This window comes from Oncorhynchus gorbuscha, linkage group LG21 (assembly GCF_021184085.1).
Source record: "Oncorhynchus gorbuscha isolate QuinsamMale2020 ecotype Even-year linkage group LG21, OgorEven_v1.0, whole genome shotgun sequence".
Taxonomy (NCBI): Eukaryota; Metazoa; Chordata; class Actinopteri; order Salmoniformes; family Salmonidae; genus Oncorhynchus; species Oncorhynchus gorbuscha.
This window is the reverse complement of record NC_060193.1, coordinates 52,222,091-52,249,461: the sequence shown is the minus strand read 5'-3', so window position 1 is coordinate 52,249,461 and position 27,371 is coordinate 52,222,091. Positions and strand designations below refer to the sequence as shown.

The window sequence follows — 27,371 nt, the reverse complement described above, 5'->3', positions numbered from 1 at the left end:
TTGAGTTTTTAAAGTTTTGGATATCAAATAATCACCTGATCATTTACTTTGATTGACAAAAATGCCATGTTTTTAATTTATGAGTGAAACAAAAAGTAGTAAAAGTGGCAATCTTTTCTGATGTTGTGAGTTCTGGCTGCACATGGCCTCTTGTTGACTGCTGACTCCTCCCCTCCTGCTTGTCTTCATGTCCACAGCGACTGGAGAATGAGAGGGACAACAAGGACAGCAGAGCAGAATCTGCCCCATCCACCAGTAAGACTACAACATGTTTGAAAATAAATATTGTAATGAAGCGTTGAAGTATAAGAAAAACCTGATTGTTCCTTTCTGTGTGACTGTGTTTTCTGATGTTACTCCTAATTCTGATTCTCTCTTACAGACAGCTGATGCTATCTCTCTCTTACACAGACAGCTGATGCTATTTCTCTCTTACACAGACAGCTGATGCTATTTCTCTCTTACACAGACAGCTGATGCTATTTCTCTCTTACACAGACAGCTGATGCTATTTCTCTCTTAGACAGACAGCTGGTGCTATTTCTCTCTTACACAGACAGCTGATGCTATTTCTTTCTTAGACAGCTGATGCTATTTCTCTCTTAGATAGCTGGTGCTATTTCTCTCTTACACAGACAGCTGATGCTATTTCTGTCTTAGACAGCTGATGCTATTTCACTCTTACACAGACAGCGGAGGCTATTTCTCTCTTAGACAGCTGGATGCTATTTCTCTCTTACACAGACAGCTGATGCTATTTCTCTCTTAGACAGCTGATGCGATTTCTCTCTTAGACAGCTGATGCGATTTCTCTCTTAGACAGCTGATGCGATTTCTCTCTTAGACAGCTGATGCGATTTCTCTCTTAGACAGCTGATGCGATTTCTCTCTTAGACAGCTGATGCGATTTCTCTCTTAGACAGCTGATGCGATTTCTCTCTTAGACAGCTGATGCGATTTCTCTCTTAGACAGCTGATACGATTTCTCTCTTAGACAGCTGATACGATTTCTCTCTTAGACAGCTGATATGATTTCTCTCTTAGACAGCTGATGCTATTTCTCTCTTACACAGACAGCTGATGCTATTTCTCTCTTACACAGACAGCTGATGCTATTTCTCTCTTACACAGACAGCTGATGCTATTTCTCTTACACAGACAGCTGATGCTATTTCTCTCTTACACAGACAGCTGATGCTATTTCTCTCTTACACAGACAGCTGTTGCTATTTCTCTCTTACACAGACAGCTGATCAAATCAAAATCAAATCAAATCAAATTTATTTATATAGCCCTTCGTACATCAGCTGATATCTCAAAGTGCTGTACAGAAACCCAGCCTAAAACCCCAAACAGCAAACAATGCAGGTGTAAAAGCACGGTGGCTAGGAAAAACTCCCTAGAAAGGCCAAAACCTAGGAAGAAACCTAGAGAGGAACCGGGCTATGTGGGGTGGCCAGTCCTCTTCTGGCTGTGCCGGGTAGAGATTATAACAGAACATGACCAAGATGTTCAAATGTTCATAAATGACCAGCATGGTCAAATAATAATAAGGCAGAACAGTTGAAACTGGAGCAGCAGCACAGTCAGATGGACTGGGGACAGCAAGGAGCCATCATGTCAGGTAGTCCTGGGGCACGGTCCTAGGGCTCAGGTCCTCCGAGAGAGAGAAAGAAAGAGAGAATTAGAGAGAGCATATGTGGGGTGGCGAGTCCTCTTCTGGCTGTGCCAGGTGGAGATTATAACAGAACGTGGCCAAGATGTTCAAATGTTCATAAATGACCAGCATGGTTGAATAATAGTAAGGCAGAACAGTTGAAACTGGAGCAGGAGCATGGCCAGGTGGACTGGGGACAGCAAGGAGTCCTCATGTCAGGTAGTCCTGGGACATGGTCCTAGGGCCCAGGCCAGTTGAAACTGGAGCAGCAGCATGGCCAGGTGGACTGGGGACAGCAAGGAGTCATCATGTCAGGTAGTCCTGGGGCATGGTTCTAGGGCTCAGGTCCTCCGAGAGAGAGAAAGAAAGAGAGAAGGAGAGAATTAGAGAACGCACACTTAGATTTACACAGGACACCGAATAGGACAGGAGAAGTACTCCAGATAAACAAACTGACCCTAGCCCCCCGACACATAAACTACTGCAGCATAAATACTGGAGGCTGATGCCATTTCTCTCTTGGTCTGTAGTTGCCCCAGCAGCCTACTACCTTCATACAGCAGTTACCACAGCAACAGCCCCTCATACAAAAGATGCCCCCTCCTCAGCCAAACCATGCACCACGGTCTGGGAGTATCAAAGGTAAACACACACACACACAAATGCAGCTACTTGTGTGTGTGCATAATGTTCATTTTCATGTATGTGTGTGTTAGACATGGTGGAGCTGATGTTGATGCAGAATGCACAACATGATGCTGAAAGCAATGTCTCCCACGGCCCTGTCACCACCTAACCCAGGACAGGTCCGTTTCACACACACCCACATAATTTATGTCAAATCAAATCGTATTTATCACAAGCGCCAAATACAACAGTTGTAGACCTTACTGTGAAATGCTTACTTACAAGCTCTTAACCAACAATGTAGCTCAAGAAAGAGGGTCAGTCAATGTAAATAGTCCAGATGGCCATTTGATTAATTGTTCAGCATGTTTGATAAGCATTGTTTTGGTATAGCCAAATTATGGTTTTATGGAGAATTTGCTTCTTGGTACTGGCAACAAGTTGTAAATTCAAATGTGTAGGCCTACTATGATTCGTGGCTGCTACAGAGAATATGCAAATGATAAAGGTCTGTAAACATGCATCATGACTTCAAAAGAAATAAAACAAGATTTGCAAACATGCATCTTGATCGGTTTTATTCTGTATTTAATCCAAAACACATCTGTCAAACCTTGCATCTTGGCAATGACCCTCACCACAAGTAGAAGTCAAACTGTACTCAAAACTAACTTAAGTTATTACAGCAAATGAAAAAATAAAAACATCAGATTAGTTAGGAAACCAGATAATCTCATAATCCAAAACAAAGTCGCTCGTATTCATTGTCCAACCGTCATTTCTAAAAGTTATGTATGACGTATTAGTCAAATGATCCATTCATTATTTTAACTCCCGGAAGTCCGACCACACACACCCACCGCATGCACATGAAACGAACATAATTATCGTATGATTAACGTGATCAACTCTGGTACAGAGGCATTATGGGATACAGAGAAAAGAATATGGCGAGAGGGTGAGATCACGAAGCGAAGATGAAGTTAGGAGGGAAAGAAAGGGAGAGAGAGAGAGAGAGAGAGAGGGCGCAACAGAGAGGTAGAGAAATGAGGTAGGGAGGACTATTCTGGACTGAGCTGAATTGTGGCTCGTCCATGTTAAGGCATGGATATAAATCCACTAACTCTTATTAGAAATATAGGTGTATATATTATCTATAATCTACTGGTACATATCTATACCTCTGTGGTGTGTACCATTGCAAACTAGTCAGCAGATACTGTAAATACATACCAATATATATGTAATACACCCAGTACTATGAGTGGAAATACTGGTTCCTATTGGATCTCAGGTAGATATACTGGTTCCTATTGGATCTCCTGTAGAGGGGAGAAGGGATCCAGGTGTAGTGAGAGAGATGGAAGGAGAGTCAGAGACTGCAGCTTGTGACACTGAGTCGACAGAGGTCTGTATAGTGAACCAGTAAGTCATCCCACCACCAGACCTACACTAGCAGTAGATAGCAGATATATGGGGGGGTCAAGCTGTGTGAACACATTATCAAAAATGTTTGGCACACAAACAGATGTCCAGAAGATTGTTCATTATGTTGAGCGATGCCACGGTGAGAAAGTCTGTATGTGCGCATGTGTTCGTGTGTGTAAGGCGAGGCTATCGGAACACCCCCACGTTGATTGACAGGGCCACCTCTGTCTTCCTGGTCTTGATTGGCCCCATCTTCTTCTCTGGTCCCACCCCTCGGTTGGTCTCAACTTCAGCCCCCACACCCTGCCCTCTACAGGAGTAAAGAGGAAATAGTATCAAAGTAAACTGTAGACATTTACTTTTGTATTTATATTAACTTTAATTATAAATACACTTTCTTCTAAAGCTAATGTCATACACGAAAAGCAGTGCCAACACTGTGACCGGAGTCTCATTGGATATTTTAAGAAGCCCCACCCTTTCCTGCGTTGCTCCTTCTCTTCCCTCAACCTCTGCTCATCCTGTTGGGTGCTAAAGTCCCGGTTATTGTCAATCAACAGGTTCTGTCCAATCAGAAAAACACCATGTTACTGTTGACGTATTATCTAAATCAGAAAACCATGTCACATTCAATAAGCAAGTTTTGTCCAATTAAAGCAGAGCAGGCTGGAAAGCAACCAATACGATGAACCACAGAGGTGCATTTGTTACCTTGACACCGATGATGTCACCGTCTTTAAGGTGGAAAGGCGCTCCAAGCAGAGACTCCGCCTTTTTCTTCTTCTTCCGTTTGGACACCTGCTGGCTCTGTGTGCACGCATCAATAACAATCACCAGGAAGAGTCATAAAATAAACCACAGGAGAGTGACAACAAAACATCAGGCTCCCTCCCTTCCTCCCTCCACATCTCTTACCCAGTTGGAGAAAGTCTCCCAGGTGTGTGTGTGTGGCTGGCGCTTGGCCAGTAGCAGGGAGTCAGGAGAGAGGCCGTATGTTGAGGCCAAGGCAGAGCGTAGCGATCTGGGGGAAGGGTCTCGAGAAGCATCCCAGACCAGGTCCTCTGGAGGGTAGTAACCCCGCTCCCCTGGCACCCCCATCTGGACACGCAGCAACACCTCCTTGGGACTGGGGGAGAGAGGAATGGGGCAATAAGATGGAGGGAGAGGAAGAAAAGAGCGAGGGAGGGAGGGATAACAACAGATCCAGAAATCATGCTTCCGGTATCTGCTTAACTGACCAATGAGAGTAGAATAACCTCAGGCTTACCCAAGATCCTCTTCTCTCAGTAGCTGCTGCACACAAAACTCCACCCCACTGCTCAACTTCAACTTCCTGTGAACAAATACTTGTTGAGAAAAAGAAAGGGAAGCGAGGAGATGGATAGAAGTGAGAGGGAGGAGTGTGTGTGTACCTGAGTGTGTGTTGTTGTCCTCTGAGGATACGGGTTAGTCTCTGTCCCTCCAGCTGCCACACACGCAGAAACGCAGGAGTGGGCACACAAACATACTGCAGCTCCGGCAGGGTCAGCACCTAACACACAGAGTATTAACACACACAGCATGGACAGACACAGACTGGAAGGAGAAGTATCAACACACACACTACCTGTGTCTTCAGCTCTTCCAGTGTAGCCTCCTCTGAGATCTCCACCTGTCCCACAGTCCGCAGCTCCACCATGGCCCCGCCCACTAAACACACACACATTTTAACCAGTGGACTTAGTTTATACTGTGTGTGTGTGTGTGTGTCTCACCTGTAGTCATATCCTCCAACCTCTGACTCTCCGTGGACCCCGCGGCCATGCCGTTGACCTCTGTTTCCATGGAGACAACAGAGCTCGGCTCCACATACAGCCAGACTGACAGCTTCAGAAAACCCTGAGAGAGAAAAGGGGGACGTGAGAGAGGGAATACATGTCTGTAGAGAGTAAATGGGGTTGAAAGAGAACAGGAAGATGAGTGTACCTTGGGAGGAAGTCGTCCCTCAGTAATCACCAGAGCGTCTCCATGACTCATCTTCAGCTCTGAGAGAGACGCCTCCTGGGAAAGAAACGAGAGAGATTGTGGCAGTGAGTGAAAAAGAGTGCGGAAAATGTATCCCACTTCCTGATTTCGCTGAAGCAATCATTTATTAGGACCCAGGGATTATCGTGAGAATAACACCCGACTATGGCCTGTTCTTAAGCCTGACGCGAAGCAGAGGTCAGAGGAAACAGCCCTTAGGAGGGTGTTATTCACTGATAATCCTGGGTTCGAGGGCCCTTATTGCTTTAACAAAACAATATCCGGCATATAGAAAAGATGAACAACCTGTTTTCATTAAAAAAATATATGTTTTAGACAAACCTCAACTGTTGAGACACATTTTTTTCCCGGGGAGATCAAGCTTATTAATTGCCTGGCTGGGCTGTGGGACGCTGAAGGAGCATTGCTAATTCAAATTAAACTGTTAACAGGCATTACCTGGGGGATTGCCATGAATAACTCCCTGTATCAACCAATCAGCATCCAAACAACCAGTTTTATAATTCTGGTTACTCACCTCATCCATCAAAGCCTCTCCCACCTCCTCACACCAGTCCAGCCTCCTTAGATGCCACCCGTCCCCTGTACACACAACACACACACCATTACCCCTACACCGCTACCCCTACACCGCTACACCATTACCCCTACACCACTACCACTACACCATTACCCCTACACCATTACCCCTACACCACTACCCCTACACCACTACCCCTACACCACTACCCCTACACCACTACCCCTACCCCTACACCACTACCCCTACACCACTACCCCACCACTACCCCTACACCACTACCCCTACACCATTAACACAAAAGCACACAAGGGAGAAGGGACACACTCTTATAATCCAATAGTTTTACCTTCAAGTCTTGCTGACTCCAACATTTTCTTGAGACACTACAATAGAATGTATAGATAGGATAAGCACTCATTAGCAGAGAAGCAGATACACTGTCTGACAGAGAGACAGACACAGGCAGGCAGGCAGATATTATTATTATTATTATTATATTAGATATATAGACCGACCAGCAGACCAGCAGTCATTCCCCACCTGTTTAACTGTGCTGGACCGCTCTACAATGATTTCCCCCTCCAAGCCAGAGGAGGGTGCTGTCCCCACACTGAAGTACAGGAACAGCTGTGTGTCTTTGGGGGCCGTTCCAGGACAAAGGGACAGGGAGGTCATCAGCCTAACCCCAGCGTCACGAACATTCAGGTCCTCACACACTGTGGGAGGCAACACACACACACACACACACACGGCTTTACGTTCAGGTAAATACATTCAGGTAAATTGCCAGTGGCACACCGGGCCATTGCCAACTGAAAGCTACTGCCCCCCCAAATCTATATCAGGTGATTTTATCTTTAGTTTGCGGGCTGAGCAAGCTAGCCCATAATAACCTACCCTCCATACACAAATAATTACAATTTACTTGACAATATCACATTTAAATTGATTGGATGGAAAAATAAAAACATCTCGCAATCTCAAAAAGGGTGTTGTTATTGTTGCGATTTTGAACAGTCAGCAGGCTACCGTTGTAGGGCCAATAAAATATTTTTTATCTTTAGCCACATTTTTCCCAGTTTCCGAGTTCTCAGGTTTTCACTATCAAAATCACTCTTATTTATTTATAGAAAAACAACAAAAATTGAATATTTTAAGTCCTCAACAATGCTTAAACCACATCGGTAGACCACTTTTGAGATCTGGGAAAAATCCCAAATGTTTTTTAAAATTAAATTGCTCACCTTGCAAGAGACCATTGTGTTTGTCTAGCGGTGTAGAGCTACTGTACCATAGAGCCTACAATATACATGTGATGGCAGAGTTTGCAAAACAAATGCCCACCCTATTTATACATATCTTCCTGAAATAATTGTGCCAGGTAGGCCTCCTGTGTAGTCAACATTTAACTGGGAAGGTTATGGAAAGCCTTGAGAAACTTTCATTCAAACAGAGCATGATGACAAAACTGTGCATTGCAAAGATTTAACCAAGACTTTGGCCAAACATCTTAAATACCTGTGTTTCATTCCCATTGTTGCCTTATAATATCTACCAGTAAATGCTAAGTTGAAACATATTTCCTTCATACCCTACCAACAACCCTACTACTGTCCTTCTTCTGTGTGCAGCTCCACACAACAACCAGTGGCGAGCTGCTCTTTCTTGCTGCCCGACAGATGAACTAGTCATTGAGCGTGTGATAATCTACATCAGGGGTGTCAAAGTCAAATGGACGGAGGGCCAAATAAAAAAATTAGCTACAAGCCGAGGGCCGGACTGTTCGAATGTTCATTGAAAAATGTTTAAATGACGCATATAGTCTAGTGAACCTAATTGAACCTACTGAAAACCTAACAAATATATTCCAATATGATCAGATAAATAAAGCAATATTTTCTTATGGCTCTGTCAGTAATCTTTAATTTTCAACAGACACAAAAGACAAATTTCCTTTATATAAAAATCCCCATAACATGAACATTAAATGAAAGAAATCGGTATTCAAGGCACCATCAGTAGCCTATATTTTCTATTTTAGCAAAAGTGGGCTAAATTTACTTCAAAGAAAAAAACAATAATAGCAATTTTCTATCATCCACTCAACTGAAATATTTTTAAAATATAATTGGATTGAAATACAATAAAATAAAGTGCAAAAATCTATTAATCAAAAACAACACTTTGTTTAAGGAGAAGTAACATGCAGTGAAAACAAATATTAAACTTTAACTTTTAAACTTGAACTGAGTAAAAACTCTAAATATGTGATTGCACAGTAATGTTCACTTGTTTGAGGTTGAGGGTGATACTTGGTGGTGTCCCATCTTTTCCACAAGTTCATCAATGTTCGGGGTAAGGCTCTGAGCTGAGGAAATCCTCAGAATTGAGTGGAGGTGTTCAGCAGTAAGTCGACTTCTGTGTGATGTTTTGTTCAAGTTCATCAAAGAAAACAGTTGTTCACACAGGTATGTGCTGCCAAACATAGACAACGTTTGAGCAGCCTGGATGCGCAGCTGGGGCATTGTGTCGGGGAGGAAACGGGCGAACTCCGCAGCACCCACTGCCGCATATTTTGCCCTCAGTGCATCATTGCATTGGAGGTCAATCAACTCCATTTGGAGGTTTGGTGGTGAGCTTTCCACGTCAACAGCAAATGGGTTACCGAGCAGTTCCAACCTGCTTTTTTGTGCTTCAAAGTCAGCAAATCGGCGTCGAAAGTCAGCGGCAAGCATACCTATTTTATCAGCCAACTGTGCACTCGGGAACGCACTGGTAGAGAGCTTCTCTTTCATGGTCTGGCAGCTGGGAAAGTGGCTCAAATTTTCTTTCCGCATCTGCGTCTCCCACAGAGTCAGTTTGGTTTTAAATGCCTTCACTGTACTGTACATATCAGAGATGACACGATCCCGACCCTGCAGCTGCAAGTTCATTGCATTCAGATGACTCGTAATGTCACACAGAAAAGCCATTTCACACAGAAACATTTCGTCTCGGAGTTGTGTTGTGTCTTTCCCTTTGCTGTCCAAGAACAGACAAATCTCCTCACGAAGCTCGAAACATCTTTGAAGCACCTTTCCCTGGCTTAGCCATCGCACCTCTGTGTGATAAGGCAAATCACCATGCTCCGTTTCTAACTCCGTCAGAAATGCCTTGAACTGGCGGTGATTCAAACCTTTGGCTCTGATAAAGTTAACTGTGCGCGTGATGATGCTCATTACATGCTCCATTTTCAAGGCTTTACCGCACAACGCTTCCTGGTGTATGATACAATGATAAGCTGTCAGCTCACCTGTCGCGTTTTCCTCTTGCATCTTTTCCCGTATCTTCCCCACCAGTCCGCTCCTGTGTCCACACATCGCAGGTGCTCCGTCGGTTGTCAAACCCACGAGTTTTTCCCAAGGCAGCTCCATCTCATTTACACATCTTGACACCTCTTCATACAAATCATGCCCCGTAGTTGTGCCATGCATAGGACGTAAAGCCAAAAACTCCTCTGTCACGCTTAGGCTGGAGTCCACTCCGCGGATGAAAATTGACAACTGGGCAATGTCAGAAATGTCGGTGCTCTCTCATCCACAGCCAAGGAATATGCAATGAAATCTTTTCCCTTTTTCACAAGCTGCTCTTTTAGATTGATGGACAACTGGTCTACTCTCTCGGCAATGGTGTTTCTGCTCAGACTCACATTTAAAAAGAGTTGCCTTTTTCTGGGCAAACTTCGTCACAAACTTTAATCATGCAGTTTTTGATGAAATCCCCCTCCGTAAATGGCCGGGCTGATTTAGCGATCTCTTCTGCCAAAATAAAACTGGCCTTGACAGCAGCCTGGCCTTGTGATTTGGCTTTTTGAACAGAGCCTGTCGAGATTTGAGGCCTCGTTTTAATTCCTCTGCCTTTTGTAGCCTTTGTTCCATGTCCATATTCTTGTTTTTGTCCGCGTGTTTCGTTTCATAATGTCGTCTCAGATTATACTCTTTCAGTACCGCCACACTTTCTCCACACAGAAGACACACAGGTTTTCCAGCTACCTCCGTGAACAAATACTCCGACTCCCACCTTGTTTGAAACCCCCGGTTCTCAGTGTCCACCTTCCATTTTGCCATTTTTGATGGGTATCTGAAAGTTAATTTTACTGTGATGCTGACAACTGCTGTGCCAATAAATATTGAAATGAAGCAGCCTACTGCTCGGTGCGTCACCGTTGCATTGTGGGAAATGTAGTATTGGTGCGTGTAAAAGATCTGCGGGCTGCCGGCTTGCTGCGGTCTGCGGGCCGGTTCTAATAATAAATCAAGATCATCCCAGGGGCCGTAAAAAACCTTCTCGCGGGCCGGATGTGGCCCGCGGGCCTTGACTCTGACATATGTGATCTACATAAAGAACTAACAGCTTTGGGAATGTTGTTGTTTTTTTCAACAATTATACATATAACCTAGATTGAAAATAGAATTATTACAATATTATTTTGGGGGGGCCATTGACGTGGAGGTTTGACTAGCCTGGAGGGCTTCCAAAACCTACCCGGGCCAGCAGGCAGCCCTGTATGTCGAGCCCTGCATCAATACATACATACAATTAGGATGAAGTAAGAGTTAGATGTGTTTATGTGTGAGCGTCATTGGGTGTTACAGTACCTGGGGGCAGGAGTTTCCCTGTACGGTCCACCTGCCTCAGACAGCATGCCACACCTGGAAAGAGATACACACACCAGTGAAGAGACAACAAACACATATCTACCATAATAATACTGGCTGTATCAGGAGTGGTAACAGTAACAGTACCTTAACTATAGCTGATGATATTAGGAGTGGTAACAGTAACAGTACCTTAACTATAGCTGATGATATTAGGAGTGGTAACAGTAACAGTACCTTAACTATAGCTGATGATATTAGGAGTGGTAACAGTAACAGTACCTTAACTATAGCTGATGATGTTAGGAGTGGTAACAGTAACAGTACCTTAACTATAGCTGATGATGTTAGGAGTGGTAACAGTAACAGTACCTTAACTATAGCTGATGATATTAGGAGTGGTAACAGTAACTTAACTATAGCTGATGATATTAGGAGTGGTAACAGTAACTTAACTATAGCTGATGATATTAGGAGTGGTAACAGTAACTTAACTATAGCTGATGATATTAGGAGTGGTAACAGTAACAGTACCTTAACTATAGCTGATGATATTAGGAGTGGTAACAGTAACAGTACCTTAACTATAGCTGATGATATTAGGAGTGGTAACAGTAACAGTACCTTAACTATAGCTGATGATGTTAGGAGTGGTAACAGTAACAGTACCTTAACTATAGCTGATGATATTAGGAGTGGTAACAGTAACTTAACTATAGCTGATGATATTAGGAGTGGTAACAGTAACTTAACTATAGCTGATGATATTAGGAGTGGTAACAGTAACTTAACTATAGCTGATGATATTAGGAGTGGTAACAGTAACAGTACCTTAACTATAGCTGATGATATTAGGAGTGGTAACAGTAACTTAACTATAGCTGATGATATTAGGAGTGGTAACAGTAACTTAACTATAGCTGATGATATTAGGAGTGGTAACAGTATCTGACCTATAGCTGATGATATTAGGAGTGGTAACAGTAACCGTACCTTAACTATAGCTGATGATATTAGGAGTGGTAACAGTAACAGTAACTTAACTATAGCTGATGATATTAGGAGTGGTAACAGTAACAGTATCTGACCTATAGCTGATGATATTAGGAGTGGTAACAGTAACTTAACTATAGCTGATGATATTAGGAGTGGTAACAGTAACAGTATCTGACCTATAGCTGATGATATTAGGAGTGGTAACAGTAACTTAACTATAGCTGATGATATTAGGAGTGGTAACAGTAACTTAACTATAGCTGATGATATTAGGAGTGGTAACAGTAACAGTATCTGACCTATAGCTGATGATATTAGGAGTGGTAACAGTAACAGTACCTTAACTATAGCTGATGATATTAGGAGTGGTAACAGTAACAGTAACTTAACTATAGCTGATGATATTAGGAGTGGTAACAGTAACAGTAACTTAACTATAGCTGATGATATTAGGAGTGGTAATAGTAATAGTAACAGTACCTTAACTATAGCTGATGATATTAGGAGTGGTAACAGTATCTGACCTATAGCTGATGATATTAGGAGTGGTAACAGTAACTTAACTATAGCTGCTGCTATTAGGAGTGGTAACAGTAACAGTAACTTAACTATAGCTGATGATATTAGGAGTGGTAACAGTAACAGTAACTTAACTATAGCTGATGATATTAGGAGTGGTAACAGTATCTGACCTATAGCTGCTGCTATTAGGAGTGGTAACAGTAACAGTACCTTAACTATAGCTGATGATATTAGGAGTGGTAACAGTAACAGTAACTTAACTATAGCTGATGATATTAGGAGTGGTAACAGTATCTGACCTATAGCTGCTGCTATTAGGAGTGGTAACAGTAACAGTACCTTAACTATAGCTGATGATATTAGGAGTGGTAACAGTACCTTAACTATAGCTGATGATATTAGGAGTGGTAACAGTAACAGTAACTTAACTATAGCTGATGATATTAGGAGTGGTAACAGTAACAGTAACTTAACTATAGCTGATGATATTAGGAGTGGTAACAGTAACTTAACTATAGCTGATGATATTAGGAGTGGTAACAGTAACAGTAACTTAACTATAGCTGATGATATTAGGAGTGGTAACAGTAACAGTAACTTAACTATAGCTGATGATATTAGGAGTGGTAACAGTAACTTAACTATAGCTGATGATATTAGGAGTGGTAACAGTAACTTAACTATAGCTGATGATATTAGGAGTGGTAACAGTAACTTAACTATAGCTGATGATATTAGGAGTGGTAACAGTAACTTAACTATAGCTGATGATATTAGGAGTGGTAACAGTATCTGACCTATAGCTGATGATATTAGGAGTGGTAACAGTAATAGTAACAGTACCTTAACTATAGCTGATGATATTAGGAGTGGTAACAGTAACTTAACTATAGCTGATGATATTAGGAGTGGTAACAGTAACTTAACTATAGCTGATGATATTAGGAGTGGTAACAGTAACTTAACTATAGCTGATGATATTAGGAGTGGTAACAGTATCTGACCTATAGCTGATGATATTAGGAGTGGTAACAGTAATAGTAACAGTACCTTAACTATAGCTGATGATATTAGGAGTGGTAACAGTAACAGTATCTGACCTATAGCTGATGATATTAGGAGTGGTAACAGTAACAGTATCTGACCTATAGCTGATGATATTAGCAGTGGTACCAGTACCTAACTATAGCTGATGATATTAGGAGTGGTAACAGTAACAGTATCTGACCTATAGCTGCTGCTATTAGGAGTGGTAACAGTAACAGTAACTTAACTATAGCTGATGATATTAGGAGTGGTAACAGTAACAGTACCTTAACTATAGCTGATGATATTAGGAGTGGTAATAGTAATAGTAACAGTACCTTAACTATAGCTGATGATATTAGGAGTGGTAACAGTAACAGTATCTGACCTATAGCTGATGATATTAGGAGTGGTAACAGTAACAGTATCTGACCTATAGCTGATGATATTAGCAGTGGTACCAGTACCTAACTATAGCTGATGATATTAGGAGTGGTAACAGTAACAGTATCTGACCTATAGCTGATGATATTAGGAGTGGTAACAGTAACAGTATCTGACCTATAGCTGATGATATTAGGAGTGGTAACAGTAACAGTACCTTAACTATAGCTGATGATATTAGGAGTGGTAACAGTAACAGTACCTTAACTATAGCTGATGATATTAGGAGTGGTAACAGTAACAGTACCTTAACTATAGCTGATGATATTAGGAGTGGTAACAGTAACAGTATCTGACCTATAGCTGATGATATTAGGAGTGGTAACAGTAACAGTAACTTAACTATAGCTGATGATATTAGGAGTGGTAACAGTAACTTAACTATAGCTGATGATATTAGGAGTGGTAACAGTATCTGACCTATAGCTGCTGCTATTAGGAGTGGTAACAGTAACAGTACCTTAACTATAGCTGATGATATTAGGAGTGGTAACAGTACCTTAACTATAGCTGATGATATTAGGAGTGGTAACAGTAACAGTAACTTAACTATAGCTGCTGCTATTAGGAGTGGTAACAGTAACAGTACCTTAACTATAGCTGATGATATTAGGAGTGGTAACAGTACCTTAACTATAGCTGATGATATTAGGAGTGGTAACAGTAACAGTAACTTAACTATAGCTGATGATATTAGGAGTGGTAACAGTACCTTAACTATAGCTGATGATATTAGGAGTGGTAACAGTAACAGTAACTTAACTATAGCTGATGATATTAGGAGTGGTAACAGTAACTTAACTATAGCTGATGATATTAGGAGTGGTAACAGTAACAGTAACTTAACTATAGCTGATGATATTAGGAGTGGTAACAGTAACTTAACTATAGCTGATGATATTAGGAGTGGTAACAGTATCTGACCTATAGCTGATGATATTAGGAGTGGTAACAGTATCTGACCTATAGCTGCTGCTATTAGGAGTGGTAACAGTAACAGTACCTTAACTATAGCTGCTGCTATTAGGAGTGGTAACAGTAACAGTAACTTAACTATAGCTGATGATATCAGGAGTGGTAACAGTATCTGACCTATAGCTGCTGCTATTAGGAGTGGTAACAGTATCTGACCTATAGCTGATGATATTAGGAGTGGTAACAGTATCTGACCTATAGCTGATGATATTAGGAGTGGTAACAGTATCTGACCTATAGCTGATGATATTAGGAGTGGTAACAGTAAACTATAGCTGATGATATTAGGAGTGGTTAACTAACTAGCTGATGATATTAGGAGTGGTAACAGTAACTTAACTATAGCTGATGATATTAGGAGTGGTAACAGTAACTTAACTATAGCTGATGATATCAGGAGTGGTAACAGTATCTGACCTATAGCTGATGATATTAGGAGTGGTAACAGTATCTGACCTATAGCTGATGATATTAGGAGTGGTAACAGTATCTGACCTATAGCTGATGATATTAGGAGTGGTAACAGTATCTGACCTATAGCTGATGATATTAGGAGTGGTAACAGTATCTGACCTATAGCTGATGATATTAGGAGTGGTAACAGTAACAGTACCTTAACTATAGCTGATGATATTAGGAGTGGTAACAGTAACTTAACTATAGCTGATGATATTAGGAGTGGTAATAGTAACAGTACCTTAACTATAGCTGCTGCTATTAGGAGTGGTAACAGTAACTTAACTATAGCTGGTGATATTAGGAGTGGTAACAGTAACTTAACTATAGCTGGTGATATTAGGAGTGGTAACAGTAACTTAACTATAGCTGGTGATATTAGGAGTGGTAACAGTAACTTAACTATAGCTGGTGATATTAGGAGTGGTAACAGTAACTTAACTATAGCTGATGATATTAGGAGTGGTAACAGTAACAGTACCTTAACTATAGCTGATGATATTAGGAGTGGTAACAGTAACTTAACTATAGCTGATGATATTAGGAGTGGTAATAGTAACAGTACCTTAACTATAGCTGCTGCTATTAGGAGTGGTAACAGTAACTTAACTATAGCTGGTGATATTAGGAGTGGTAACAGTAACTTAACTATAGCTGGTGATATTAGGAGTGGTAACAGTAACTTAACTATAGCTGGTGATATTAGGAGTGGTAACAGTAACTTAACTATAGCTGGTGATATTAGGAGTGGTAACAGTAACTTAACTATAGCTGATGATATTAGGAGTGGTAACAGTAACAGTACCTTAACTATAGCTGATGATATTAGGAGTGGTAACAGTAACTTAACTATAGCTGGTGATATTAGGAGTGGTAACAGTAACTTAACTATAGCTGGTGATATTAGGAGTGGTAACAGTAACTTAACTATAGCTGGTGATATTAGGAGTGGTAACAGTACCTTAACTATAGCTGGTGATATTAGGAGTGGTAACAGTAACTTAACTATAGCTGGTGATATTAGGAGTGGTAACAGTAACTTAACTATAGCTGGTGATATTAGGAGTGGTAACAGTAACTTAACTATAGCTGGTGATATTAGGAGTGGTAACAGTACCTTAACTATAGCTGATGATATTAGGAGTGGTAACAGTAACAGTACCTTAACTATAGCTGATGATATTAGGAGTGGTAACAGTAACTTAACTATAGCTGATGATATTAGGAGTGGTAATAGTAACAGTACCTTAACTATAGCTGCTGCTATTAGGAGTGGTAACAGTAACTTAACTATAGCTGGTGATATTAGGAGTGGTAACAGTAACTTAACTATAGCTGGTGATATTAGGAGTGGTAACAGTAACTTAACTATAGCTGGTGATATTAGGAGTGGTAACAGTAACTTAACTATAGCTGGTGATATTAGGAGTGGTAACAGTAACTTAACTATAGCTGGTGATATTAGGAGTGGTAACAGTAACTTAACTATAGCTGGTGATATTAGGAGTGGTAACAGTATCTGACCTATAGCTGATGATATTAGGAGTGGTAACAGTAACTTAACTATAGCTGGTGATATTAGGAGTGGTAACAGTATCTGACCTATAGCTGATGATGTTAGGAGTGGTAACAGTATCTGACCTATAGCTGATGATGTTAGGAGTGGTAACAGTAACAGTAACTTAACTATAGCTGATGATATTAGGAGTGGTAACAGTAACTTAACTATAGCTGGTGATATTAGGAGTGGTAACAGTATCTGACCTATAGCTGATGATGTTAGGAGTGGTAACAGTAACAGTACCTTAACTATAGCTGCTGCTATTAGGAGTGGTAATATTAACAGTATTTTTTTATTTAACCTTTATTTAACCAGGTAGGCAAGTTGAGAACAAGTTCTCATTTACAATTGCGACCTGGCCAAGATAAAGCAAAGCAGTTCGACATATACAACAACACAGAGTTACACATGGAGTAAAACAAACATACAGTCAATAATACAGTACAAAAATAAGTCTATATACAATGTGAGCAAATGAGGTGAGATAAGGGAGGTAAAGGCAAAAAAGGCCTTGACGAAGTAAATACAATATAGCAAGTAAAACACTGGAATGCTTGATTTGCAGTGGAAGAATGTGCAAAGTAGAAATAATGGGGTGCAAAGGAGCTAAATAAATAAATACAGTAGGGGGAGAGGTAGTTGTTTGGGCTAAGTACAGGTGCAGGAATCTGTAAACTGCACTGATAGCTGGTGCTTAAAGCTAGTGAGGGAGATGAGTGTTTCCAGTTTCAGAGATTTTTGTAGTTCGTTCCAGTCATTGGCAGCAGAGAACTGGAAGGAGAGGAGGAATAGGAGGAATTGGTTTTGGGGGTGACCAGAGAGATATACCTACTGGAGCACGTGCTACAGGTGGGTGCTGCTATGGTGACCAGCGAGCTGAGATAAGGGGGAACTTTACCTAGCAGTGTCTTGTAGATGACCTGGAACCAGTGGGTTTGGCGACGAGTATGAAGCGAGGGCCAGCCAACGAGAGAGTACAGGTCGCAGTGGTGGGTAGTATATGGGGCTTTGGTGATAAAATGGATGGCACTGTGATAGACTGCAGTAAATTTGTTGAGTAGAGTGTTGGAGGCTATTTTATAGATGACATCACCGAAGTTGAGGATCGGTAGGATGGTCAGTTTTACGAGGGTATGTTTGGCAGCATGAGTGAAGGATGCTTTGTTGCGAAATAGGAAGCCAATTCTAGATTTAACTTTGGATTGGAGATGTTTGATGTGAGTCTGGAAGGAGAGTTTACAGTCTAACCAGACACCCAGGTATTTGTAGTTGTCCACATATTCTAAATCAGAACCGTCCAGAGTAGTGATGTTGGACGGGCGGGCAGGTGCAGGCAGCGATCGGTTGAAGAGCATGCATTTAGTTTTACTTGTATTTAAGAGCAGTTAGAGGCCACTGAAGGAGAGTTGTATGGCATTGAAGCTCGTCTGGAGGGTTGTTAACACAGTGTCCAAAGAAGGGCAAGAAGTATACAGAATGGTGTCGTCTGCGTAGAGGTGGATCAGAGACTCACCAGCAGCAAGAGCGACATCATTGATGTATACAGAGAAGAGAGTCGGCCCAAGAATTGAACCCTGTGGCACCCCCATAGAGACTGCCAGAGACCCGGACAACAGGCCCTCCGATTTGACACACTGAACTCTATCAGAGAAGAAGTTGGTGAACCAGTAATGGTAATGGTAGGGAGTGGTAACAGTAACAGTATCTGACCTATAGCTGCTGCTATTAGGAGTGGTAACAGTATCTGACCTATAGCTGCTGCTATTAGGAGTGGTAACAGTAACAGTACCTTAACTATAGCTGCTGCTATTAGGAGTGGTAACAGTATCTGACCTATAGCTGCTGATATTAGGAGTGGTAACAGTAACCGTACCTTAACTATAGCTGCTGCTATTAGGAGTGGTAACAGTAACAGTATCTGACCTATAGCTGCTGCTATTAGGAGTGGTAACAGTAACTTAACTATAGCTGCTGCTAGTAGGAGTGGTAACAGTATCTGACCTATAGCTGCTGCTATTAGGACTTAAATGTAAATGTAAATGTAGCTGCTGCTCGTAGGAGTGGTAACAGTATCTGACCTATAGCTGATGATATTAGGAGTGGTAACAGTATCTGACCTATAGCTGCTGCTATTAGGACTTAAATGTAAATGTAAATGTAGCTGCTGTTCGTAGGAGTGGTAACAGTATCTGACCTATAGCTGATGATATTAGGAGTGGTAACAGTATCTGACCTATAGCTGCTGCTAGTAGGAGTGGTAACAGTATCTGACCTATAGCTGCTGCTATTAGGAGTGGTAACAGTATCTGACCTATAGCTGCTGCTATTAGGACTTAAATGTAAATGTAGCTGCTGCTCGTAGGAGTGGTAACAGTATCTGACCTATAGCTGCTGCTATTAGGAGTGGTAACAGTATCTGACCTATAGCTGCTGCTAGTAGGAGTGGTAACAGTAACAGTATTTGACCTGCTAGATGCTCCTGTAGCTGCAGCTCCGCTATGGCCCTCTGTTTCACCTCACATAGGAGCTAGAAAAGAACACACACACATTAACATACTAAACACACACATTAACATACTAAACACACATACCACCGCCACACGCACCCACACACTTGCTAGCTCACCATGTTTCCAGAGGCAGGGACCTTTGCCCTCATCCTCTCCTCCTCTTCCTCCCCCCCTCCTCTTCTTCTTCTCTCTGGTCGGTATTCCACCAGAAGCCAGCGACAGTCTGATGGTGTTGTCACGGTTACCATATCACCACTCACACTGAACACACTGGGAGAGAGAGACATTACACACACAGCCATAGCAAACACACCAACCACACCTCATATCTGTCAGTCACTTACACAGACTGACACAATGCCGCGCACACACACACCACGCTGCCCACCTGCTGTCCTGTGTCTGTGGCTCCAGCACCAGCAGTGCGTCTCCATCCTTCAAGGCCAGCTCCTTCAGGGTCCTCTGCATGTCTCTAGGAGGGAATACCCTCCACCCGCTGGCCCCCCCTCCCTCCCCTCCCCTCTTCTCATGACACAGGAGGCTCTCCTGTGGCTCCCCTAATGCCTCCCTCACCTCTCCTAGAGTCACCCTCCCAGCGAAACCCCTCGACTGCTTCGTCAGCCCCGAGCCTCCTTCCTCTCCCACTCCTCCTCCCTCCGCCTCCTCTTCTTCTCCCAGAGAGGGGCGAACCACGGTCAGCAACACTGGTTCCCACTCGGCTCCTGTTTGGACAGTCGCCCCACAAACCTGAGGAAATAAAGGGGATATGATATGACCCGACAGCAGTTTTGGTTTTAGGACATCCAGTAGCAGTATGTACAACGGTGGATTGTGTTGATTCGAGTGTCTCCTCACCTCTCTGCCGTTCCACACAAACAGATCAGTGCCGGATAAGATGCCTGCACTGTAAAGAGACACCTCGTCATCTGAAACACACACGTACTAAAGTTCAGAATCAACTCTCACTGAATGGACACGCTGCAAATGTGTGCGTTTTTAAGTGTGTGTGTTTAAGTGTGTGTGTGCATGTCTCACCTGTGAGAGTGTTGTAGAGGTGAAGGCCAGCTGGCAGACTTCTGGCCACAGTCAGAGCCATATCCCCCTCCCAGAGATCCTGCTTCTGAACACACACACACAGGTTTGAGCTTTTTGCTCAGTGCCATGGCGGCATTAAGGAAGTGCGTTAATGAGTCGGAGGGATGACGTCACCTGGTAGATGATCATTCGCAGGTCTCCTACGGTCCTGCAGCGGTCGAAGGTGAGGTTGGTGGCATCTTTCTGCTCTATGCTGATTGGCTTAAGAGCTCCGTTTTCCAACCTATAGTGTGGCGCTAGGTGGAGACGCAGCTCAACACTGTTATTGCTGGCCTCAAACTCCTCCCTATAGCAGAGTACACACACACACACACACACAGATAGCCGCAAAATACAGTCTTTGTTTATGTGTGTGTGTGTGTGTGTGTGTGTGTGTGTGTGTGTGTGTGTGTGTGTGTGTGTGTGTGTGTGTGTGTGTGTGTGTGTGTGTGTGTGTGTGTGTGTGTGTGTGTGTGTGTGTGTGTGTGTGTGTGTGTGTGTGTGTGTACCGTCTCTGTTGTAGTCTTCTGTTCTCCTCTTCAGCCATCTCTAAGAGGTGAGGGGGAACCTGATACCCAGGATTCCTCAGGGCTGCCAGGGGGAAAATCTCATTTGAAAGACTGTGTACGTTTTCATGTCTCTCCTTCACCATCTCTCTTCCTCTCCCACTCGCATCAAGTTTGGATGTGGCTCTCCTTTCCTTGTGCTCACTCACTCACTCTCTCCCTCCCTTTCCTTCTTACGCCTCTCTCCCACACACAAACACCCACGTACCTCCAGGAGGCCTGCGTAGCAGTGTCTTCCTATAGAACAGCATGTAGGCACTCTCCTTTCCCTGGTACATTTTCTCTACGTCTCTCTCATGGATCGACGTCACTGTGGAGTCATTCAGATCAAACCAGTGGCTGCCCTGTGGAGAGATGGAGAGAGGAAGAAAGATGCATGGATAAATGGAGATTCAGAGCGAGAGAGAGAAAAAAGATTTAAACATAACCAATTGCAGCATAAACATAGCAGACACACCATCATTAAAGCAGAACCATGAGAGGTCTAACTAGTGTACCTGTGGTTCTGGTTCCGTCTTCGGTTCTGTCTCCAGTCCTGGTTCTGGTAGGTGGTTGGCTGTGTTATTGTGGACTGGGTCTGGGGTAGAGCTAGAGCCAGGGGTTGGGTGGGCTGGGCTGGAGGGCTGGGTCACCGGGCTAGGGGGGTTGTCTTTCAGGGCCACCCAAGTGCCATTATTGACCAACACAAACACATCACTGTGGTTCTGGAGGAACTGCAGAGGGAGAGAGGAGGCGAGAGGTAGAGGGGGATGAGTGGAAGGATAACATGTAGAACGATGTAGAGGAGATAAGGAAAGCGAAGTGTTTATGTGGCGTAGTGGAGCTCTTGGGGGACGCCAATCAGTCATGTCCTACCTTGCCTATGGGGCCGTGGAGTTTCCTGTACTTCTTGCTCCAGGAAGAACCGATCTTGTCCATCAGTCTCTGACCCAGCTGGTCCAGCAGCACGCTCCTGCTCTCCTCCTACAGGCCAGGAGGGGAACAACACCACATTAAGATCAGATACAGTCTCTGGCCCAGCTGGTCCAGCAGCACGCTCCTGCTCTCCTCCTACAGGCCAGGAGGGGAACAACACCACATTAAGATCAGATACAGTCTCTGGCCCAGCTGGTCCAGCAGCACGCTCCTGCTCTCCTCCTACAGGCCAGGAGGGGAACAACACCACATTAAGATCAGATACAGTCTCTGGCCCAGCTGGTCCAGCAGCACGCTCCTGCTCTCCTCCTACAGGCCAGGAGGGGAACAACACCACATTAAGATCAGACACAGTCTCTGGCCCAGCTGGTCCAGCAGCACGCTCCTGCTCTCCTCCTACAGGCCAGGAGGGGAACAACACCACATTAAGATCAGACACAGTCTCTGGCCCAGCTGGTCCAGCAGCACGCTCCTGCTCTCCTCCTACAGGCCAGGAGGGGAACAACACCACATTAAGATCAGACACAGTCTCTGGCCCAGCTGGTCCAGCAGCACGCTCCTGCTCTCCTCCTACAGGCCAGGAGGGGAACAACACCACATTAAGATCAGACACAGTCTCTGGCCCAGCTGGTCCAGCAGCACGCTCCTGCTCTCCTCCTACAGGCCAGGAGGGGAACAACACCACATTAAGATCAGATACAGTCTCTGGCCCAGCTGGTCCAGCAGCACGCTCCTGCTCTCCTCCTACAGGCCAGGAGGGGAACAACACCACATTAAGATCAGATACAGTCACTGGACCTACTGATGATGTGGCCCGTGGTGCTCTCGTTCCATTGGGTTGAACCAGCATGCTTTGCGTTACCTGGGCTATTATGGAGGAGAGTACAGATAGAGGGTCGTCTTTCTCCGGCTCAGTATACGCTCTCACTTCCTTCTTCTTCTGAACCTTGGGTTTGGTATCCTCCTCCTGATACAAACGCAAGCGCGAAAATACAAAGGACACACAAACACACAATTCGCTATTAGCATATTTAGTGACATACTCCAAGCCTCGATTGTCTGATATGCAATTGTTGTTCTCTCCTCCTCCCTCCCGCGCTCTCTCACCGGCGGTTCCCACAAGCCGAGGTGGTCCATGTCTTTGATGTACACGTGGTAATGGCCGCCATAACAGCCTCCCTTATGGATGATGACAGAGAATAGTTCATAGGAGTACTCCGAGTCCTCGTCTTCAGTCTGGGAGAGAGGGTGACATAGCATAGTCATAATAATGCGACATAACATGTTCTTAAATGGTTTGACATTATATGTACTCTACATGACTTAGTTAAAACAAGAGTAAGTAGCAGTGAAGCAATGCAGATCCATGTGTGTGGTTGTCCAGTACCTGTTCACAGAAGGGCCTGAGGTTGATGTTGAGAGGGAAGGTGTAGCGACCAGTCTCCTTGTAACGCTCGCACCTGGCAAAGTCAAAGTTAAACCTCAACAGAGACACTGTCAGGAAGGGAGGGAGCTTCCTCAGCTTGGCAGACTGCAGAGGGAGAGGGGGAGAGAACGGAGGAGAGGGAGGGAAAGAGGGAGCAAGGGAGAGAGTCCTGGAATCAGTACCAATTCTAGAATAAACAAGTACAATTTAAATCCATGCCAATACTCCTACTAACCTTAGCAGCAGTGACTAGTTGGTCACACTGGCCACAGCGGTAGAGGTTACTGCCTTCAAACATCTCCTCTTCCACAAACATGTCCCAGAGCGCCCCTTCCAGGCCACACACACCACGTACACACACCGTCAAGTCCAGGAAGTCCTCCTGAGAGGGAAAGAGAGAGCCAAGAGAATGAGGTGTAAGCAACACAAAGATACTACGCGCAGGTACAGATAATCACATGTACCCGTGTTATCTCAATCTCTTCATTCAATGACTCAATCATGGACTCTTACTGATAGTTGTGGCTGCTTTGTGTGATGTATTGTTGTCTCTACCTTCTTTCCCTTTGTGCTGTTGTCTGTGCGCAATAATGTTTGTACCCTGTTGTGTGTTGCTACCACGTCGTGCTGCTGCCATGTTGTGTTGCTTTCATGTTGTTGGCATGTGTTGCTACCCTACCATGCCGTGTTGTCATGTGCTGCTGCCATGCTGTTGTTGTCTTAGGGCTCTCTTTATGTAGTGTTGTCTCTTTTGTCGTGATGTGTGTTTTGTCCTATATTTTTCATCCCCCGTCCCCGCTGGAGACCTTTTTTTTGCCTTTTGGTAGGCCATCATTATGAATAATAATTTGTCCTTAACTGACTTGCCTAGTTCAATAAAGGTTAAATAAATAAAAACCTGTCTCTGGCTGATGTTGCCACACTCTTTGCAGAGAATGCTGTTCACAGTGGTGCCATGGTAGAGGCGCTGGATGAACGCACTGCCGCTGGTGTCCACCAGGGAGTGCTCTAGGGCACTGAACAGAATCCTGTTCAACTCCTGCACATCATGTTGCCTGCTCTCCTACGGGAGAGAGATGAGAGAGAGTGGTAAGCAAAATACTGTAGGAGAAAGCGATGTAGCATTATATAAAGCAAGCCTCATTCTCTAGTTTAGTCCCTGCGTCACACACACACGCTCGTTCACATGCTCGTGTTCACACACACTACCTCGCTGTTGTTCCATCCGAAGCTGTCAGTGAGATCAGTAGTAGAGGCACTCTGTTGGTCCACCAAGAGTAGCCGAGCAAACAGCCTCTGGAGCTCCAATGGAATAACCCTGACCTGAGAGACAGAGTTAATGTACTATTCAAACACACCAATACAAATAAAGACATGCACACAGTGAGGAACACACATACTCCCATGGTTGGTTCTTTACCTTGGCCTCTGGTTTGTCTTTGTCCTCCAGGCAGCCCAATTCCTTTGGACCCAGACTGAACAGCTCCTCTACACACACACACACACACACACACACACACACACACACACACACACACACACACACACACACACACACACACACACACACACACACACACACACACACACACACACACACACACACACACACAGTATTTCAAATACAGTATGAACCAAAGACAGAACACCAAGTGACCTGACCTCACCTCTGAACTCCGGGGTGAAGAGCAGGGTCTGGAGCAGGGAGTTGAGGTAGCACGTCCCTCCCTGGTTTTTAATCCCACTGAGGTTCACTCTTCCCCGGGGTGGAGGTGGCTCCCCTTCCCCCTTTGCAACTCTACCTCCGGAGGGAGCCAGAGAATATCCCTCCCCCTCTTCCTCGAAAAGACTCCCAAACATGGCTGGGCATGCGTCTGTGTTTCTCTTTCCTGTGAAACGCACCTTCTGGGGACTGAACTGAATGTCTAATTGTGTTCACGATCGCGTAGCTAGCTAACCAATAACTCCTCTTGCTATCTCATCTTGGTCTTGCCTAGCTCTCTGTTGATAGTAGTGGGACTGACTCTGAAATAAGACGACTTTACAGGGGTAAACATAGCTATGAATAGAAAAAGTGTGTTCCCGTATTGTGCTTAAGTAAAAGCAATTATTGTAGTGGTTAACAAACAAGCTATACAATCATTGCCTTTACAACACGAGTTAATTTAGTGTGAACCGAGTTCACAACAGCTAAATTCGGACCGGTGACAGACCTACCTGGCTATCTGACTCGTTAGCTATCAAGCAAAACGTGTTTCAGCGTTCCTGACGCAAATAGAGCTTTAACTCCAGAAATATCCTGATGATTTTTTGGAAAGTTATACTCGAAACCAAACTCTGTCTACATTCCTCTGTTTTAAATAAGAGAAAACACGAAAAAACGTTAATAAAAACACCATTGATGAACAGTGCGCAGCCATAATGTCCAAAGGGTAAAGTGGGGCATTGTGGTAGTTGTAGTGTCGTTTTGAAATCACAGGTTGGCACCTCGGCTGAATAAACTACATGTCCACCAAGTCTCCTCTTCGATTTTGCAAGAGCATCAAGCCTCTTGTAGTTTTTATAACATGGCTTGTCTGTCATCCGGTGGATGTCTCAAACACACACAACAGATACATCTGAACTGAAATGTGATGCATTTTCTGCAGGTATTCTTAAAGAAGGTTCATATGTGGCTACAAACCTGCTGGTCTTTTAACCACCTGTTCAGTTTTTGTGTAAAAGCACTGACACAAGCCACACATTTTAAAGGGATACTTTGGGATTTTGGCAATGAAGCCATTTGTCTACTTCCCCAGGGTCAGATGAACTCGTGGATAGCAGTTTTGTCTCTGTGTTAAGAATTCCCTGTCGGTGACTGTTAGCACCTCACAACCCTGAGCAAACTCCCCTCCCCATCCACCACAACCAGAGCCTGAGAGTCTAGGGGGAACCATAAACCTGCCTCTAAAACTCTGACCTGTGCCTTGATAGGTTGCTAGGGAGGTTACTAGGGGGCAGGACCTCTACCCATCCTCTTGACACTGCAGGTCACACAATACTTGCAGTCTCCCTCAAGCAGCGGCAGAGAGCAACATCTGTCTCTGCCGATCAACAACTGGACTCACTCATATCTCTGGACTTGTGGGATGGTGTTGGTATTGTTCATAATAGTTAGTTGTTGTTGCATTATGTATAGCTTGTAACTTATAAACATGTTCAGGGATTATATGCCATTTATACACACCTTTATTACTGTTATTATTCTCTTGTGTTATCGTATGTACAGTATATTCATTGCCTTTCATTTCCTTCAACAGAACTATTACCATTCCACTACCCTTCCCACTTTTCATCCCAATGTTCATCTTCCTCAGTGTGTTTAAAGTTCCTGTGTGTTAACTCTTGGGCAGTTTTATTCCCCTCTAACCTGGGACGGTGTCGGTGAGTCACAAACCAGTAAAATACCTCGAGCCAGATCACTCTCTTTCACTCTGCATCCAGTAGGTGGAAGTTAGAATTAGTTTGCTAGCAGTTACCATAGACTACCAGGCATTGCGCTAACGCTAGTTAGCAATTGCGCAAACACTAGCAACTTCCTTCAAACTGCACGCAGGGACATAAAAATGGTCTCCACGAGTTCATCTGAGTCTGGGGAAGTAGATAAAGGTCTAGTTAAATAAAGATGAACTAAATGTAAAAATGGCCAAAATCTTGAAGTATCTCTTTAAGGTTTCTGGAAGTTGGTTCAAGTGATGAACAGCTTTTACAGAAAATGCAGATTGGGCAAAAGCTGTGGAACTCTACAGTTTCCATTCACTGCTCCCCTAGTATGGGACCCTATAAAATATAGATTTCATAAAATCATTCTGAAACAATATTCTTACATAAGCAGTAGAATTAGCAGTAAGACACAAATGAAACAATGTATTTTTTTTACACATTTCTATTACCTCAATAAATAATTTTCACAAAATGATAGGCAACATGACTAATGTTAAAGCTATATACTGTACTGGTGTGG

At 43.6% G+C, this 27,371-nt stretch overlaps 1 protein-coding gene across 1 annotated transcript; it reads right to left on the bottom strand.

The window, feature by feature from the left end:
- Positions 1 to 2,845: 2,845 nt before the first annotated feature.
- LOC124008337 (ubiquitin carboxyl-terminal hydrolase 40-like) lies at positions 2,846 to 25,860 on the bottom strand. Its single transcript, XM_046319505.1, has 31 exons — positions 25,036 to 25,860; positions 24,789 to 24,856; positions 24,578 to 24,691; positions 24,267 to 24,431; positions 23,604 to 23,750; positions 23,330 to 23,473; positions 23,050 to 23,178; positions 22,805 to 22,909; positions 21,883 to 21,990; positions 21,525 to 21,740; positions 21,236 to 21,371; positions 20,971 to 21,052; positions 20,597 to 20,768; positions 20,423 to 20,507; positions 20,243 to 20,313; positions 19,776 to 20,134; positions 19,504 to 19,657; positions 19,344 to 19,404; positions 10,898 to 10,951; positions 6,801 to 6,976; positions 6,607 to 6,643; positions 6,255 to 6,319; positions 5,678 to 5,752; positions 5,467 to 5,590; positions 5,319 to 5,401; positions 5,125 to 5,243; positions 4,980 to 5,045; positions 4,628 to 4,838; positions 4,424 to 4,519; positions 4,190 to 4,275; positions 2,846 to 4,022 (listed from the first exon to the last, which is right to left on the bottom strand). Exons 1-31 carry the CDS (start codon positions 25,226 to 25,228, stop codon positions 3,899 to 3,901), a joined length of 3,825 nt encoding a protein of 1,274 aa, XP_046175461.1. The 5' UTR covers positions 25,229 to 25,860; the 3' UTR covers positions 2,846 to 3,898.
- Between the last annotated feature and the right edge of the window lie 1,511 nt (positions 25,861 to 27,371).

Excerpts from the sequence above, each read along its gene's own strand:
- LOC124008337 (XM_046319505.1), bottom strand. The coding sequence starts at position 25,228 with ATGTTTGGGAGTCTTTTCGAGGAAGAGGGGGAGGGATATTCTCTGGCT. Across the intron at positions 24,432-24,577 it reads TCGGATGGAACAACAGCGAG|GAGAGCAGGCAACATGATGT; the intron begins GTAGTGTGTGTG and ends TCTCTCCCGTAG. Across the intron at positions 6,977-10,897 it reads AGGGAAACTCCTGCCCCCAG|TGTGTGAGGACCTGAATGTT; the intron begins GTACTGTAACAC and ends TGCCTCCCACAG.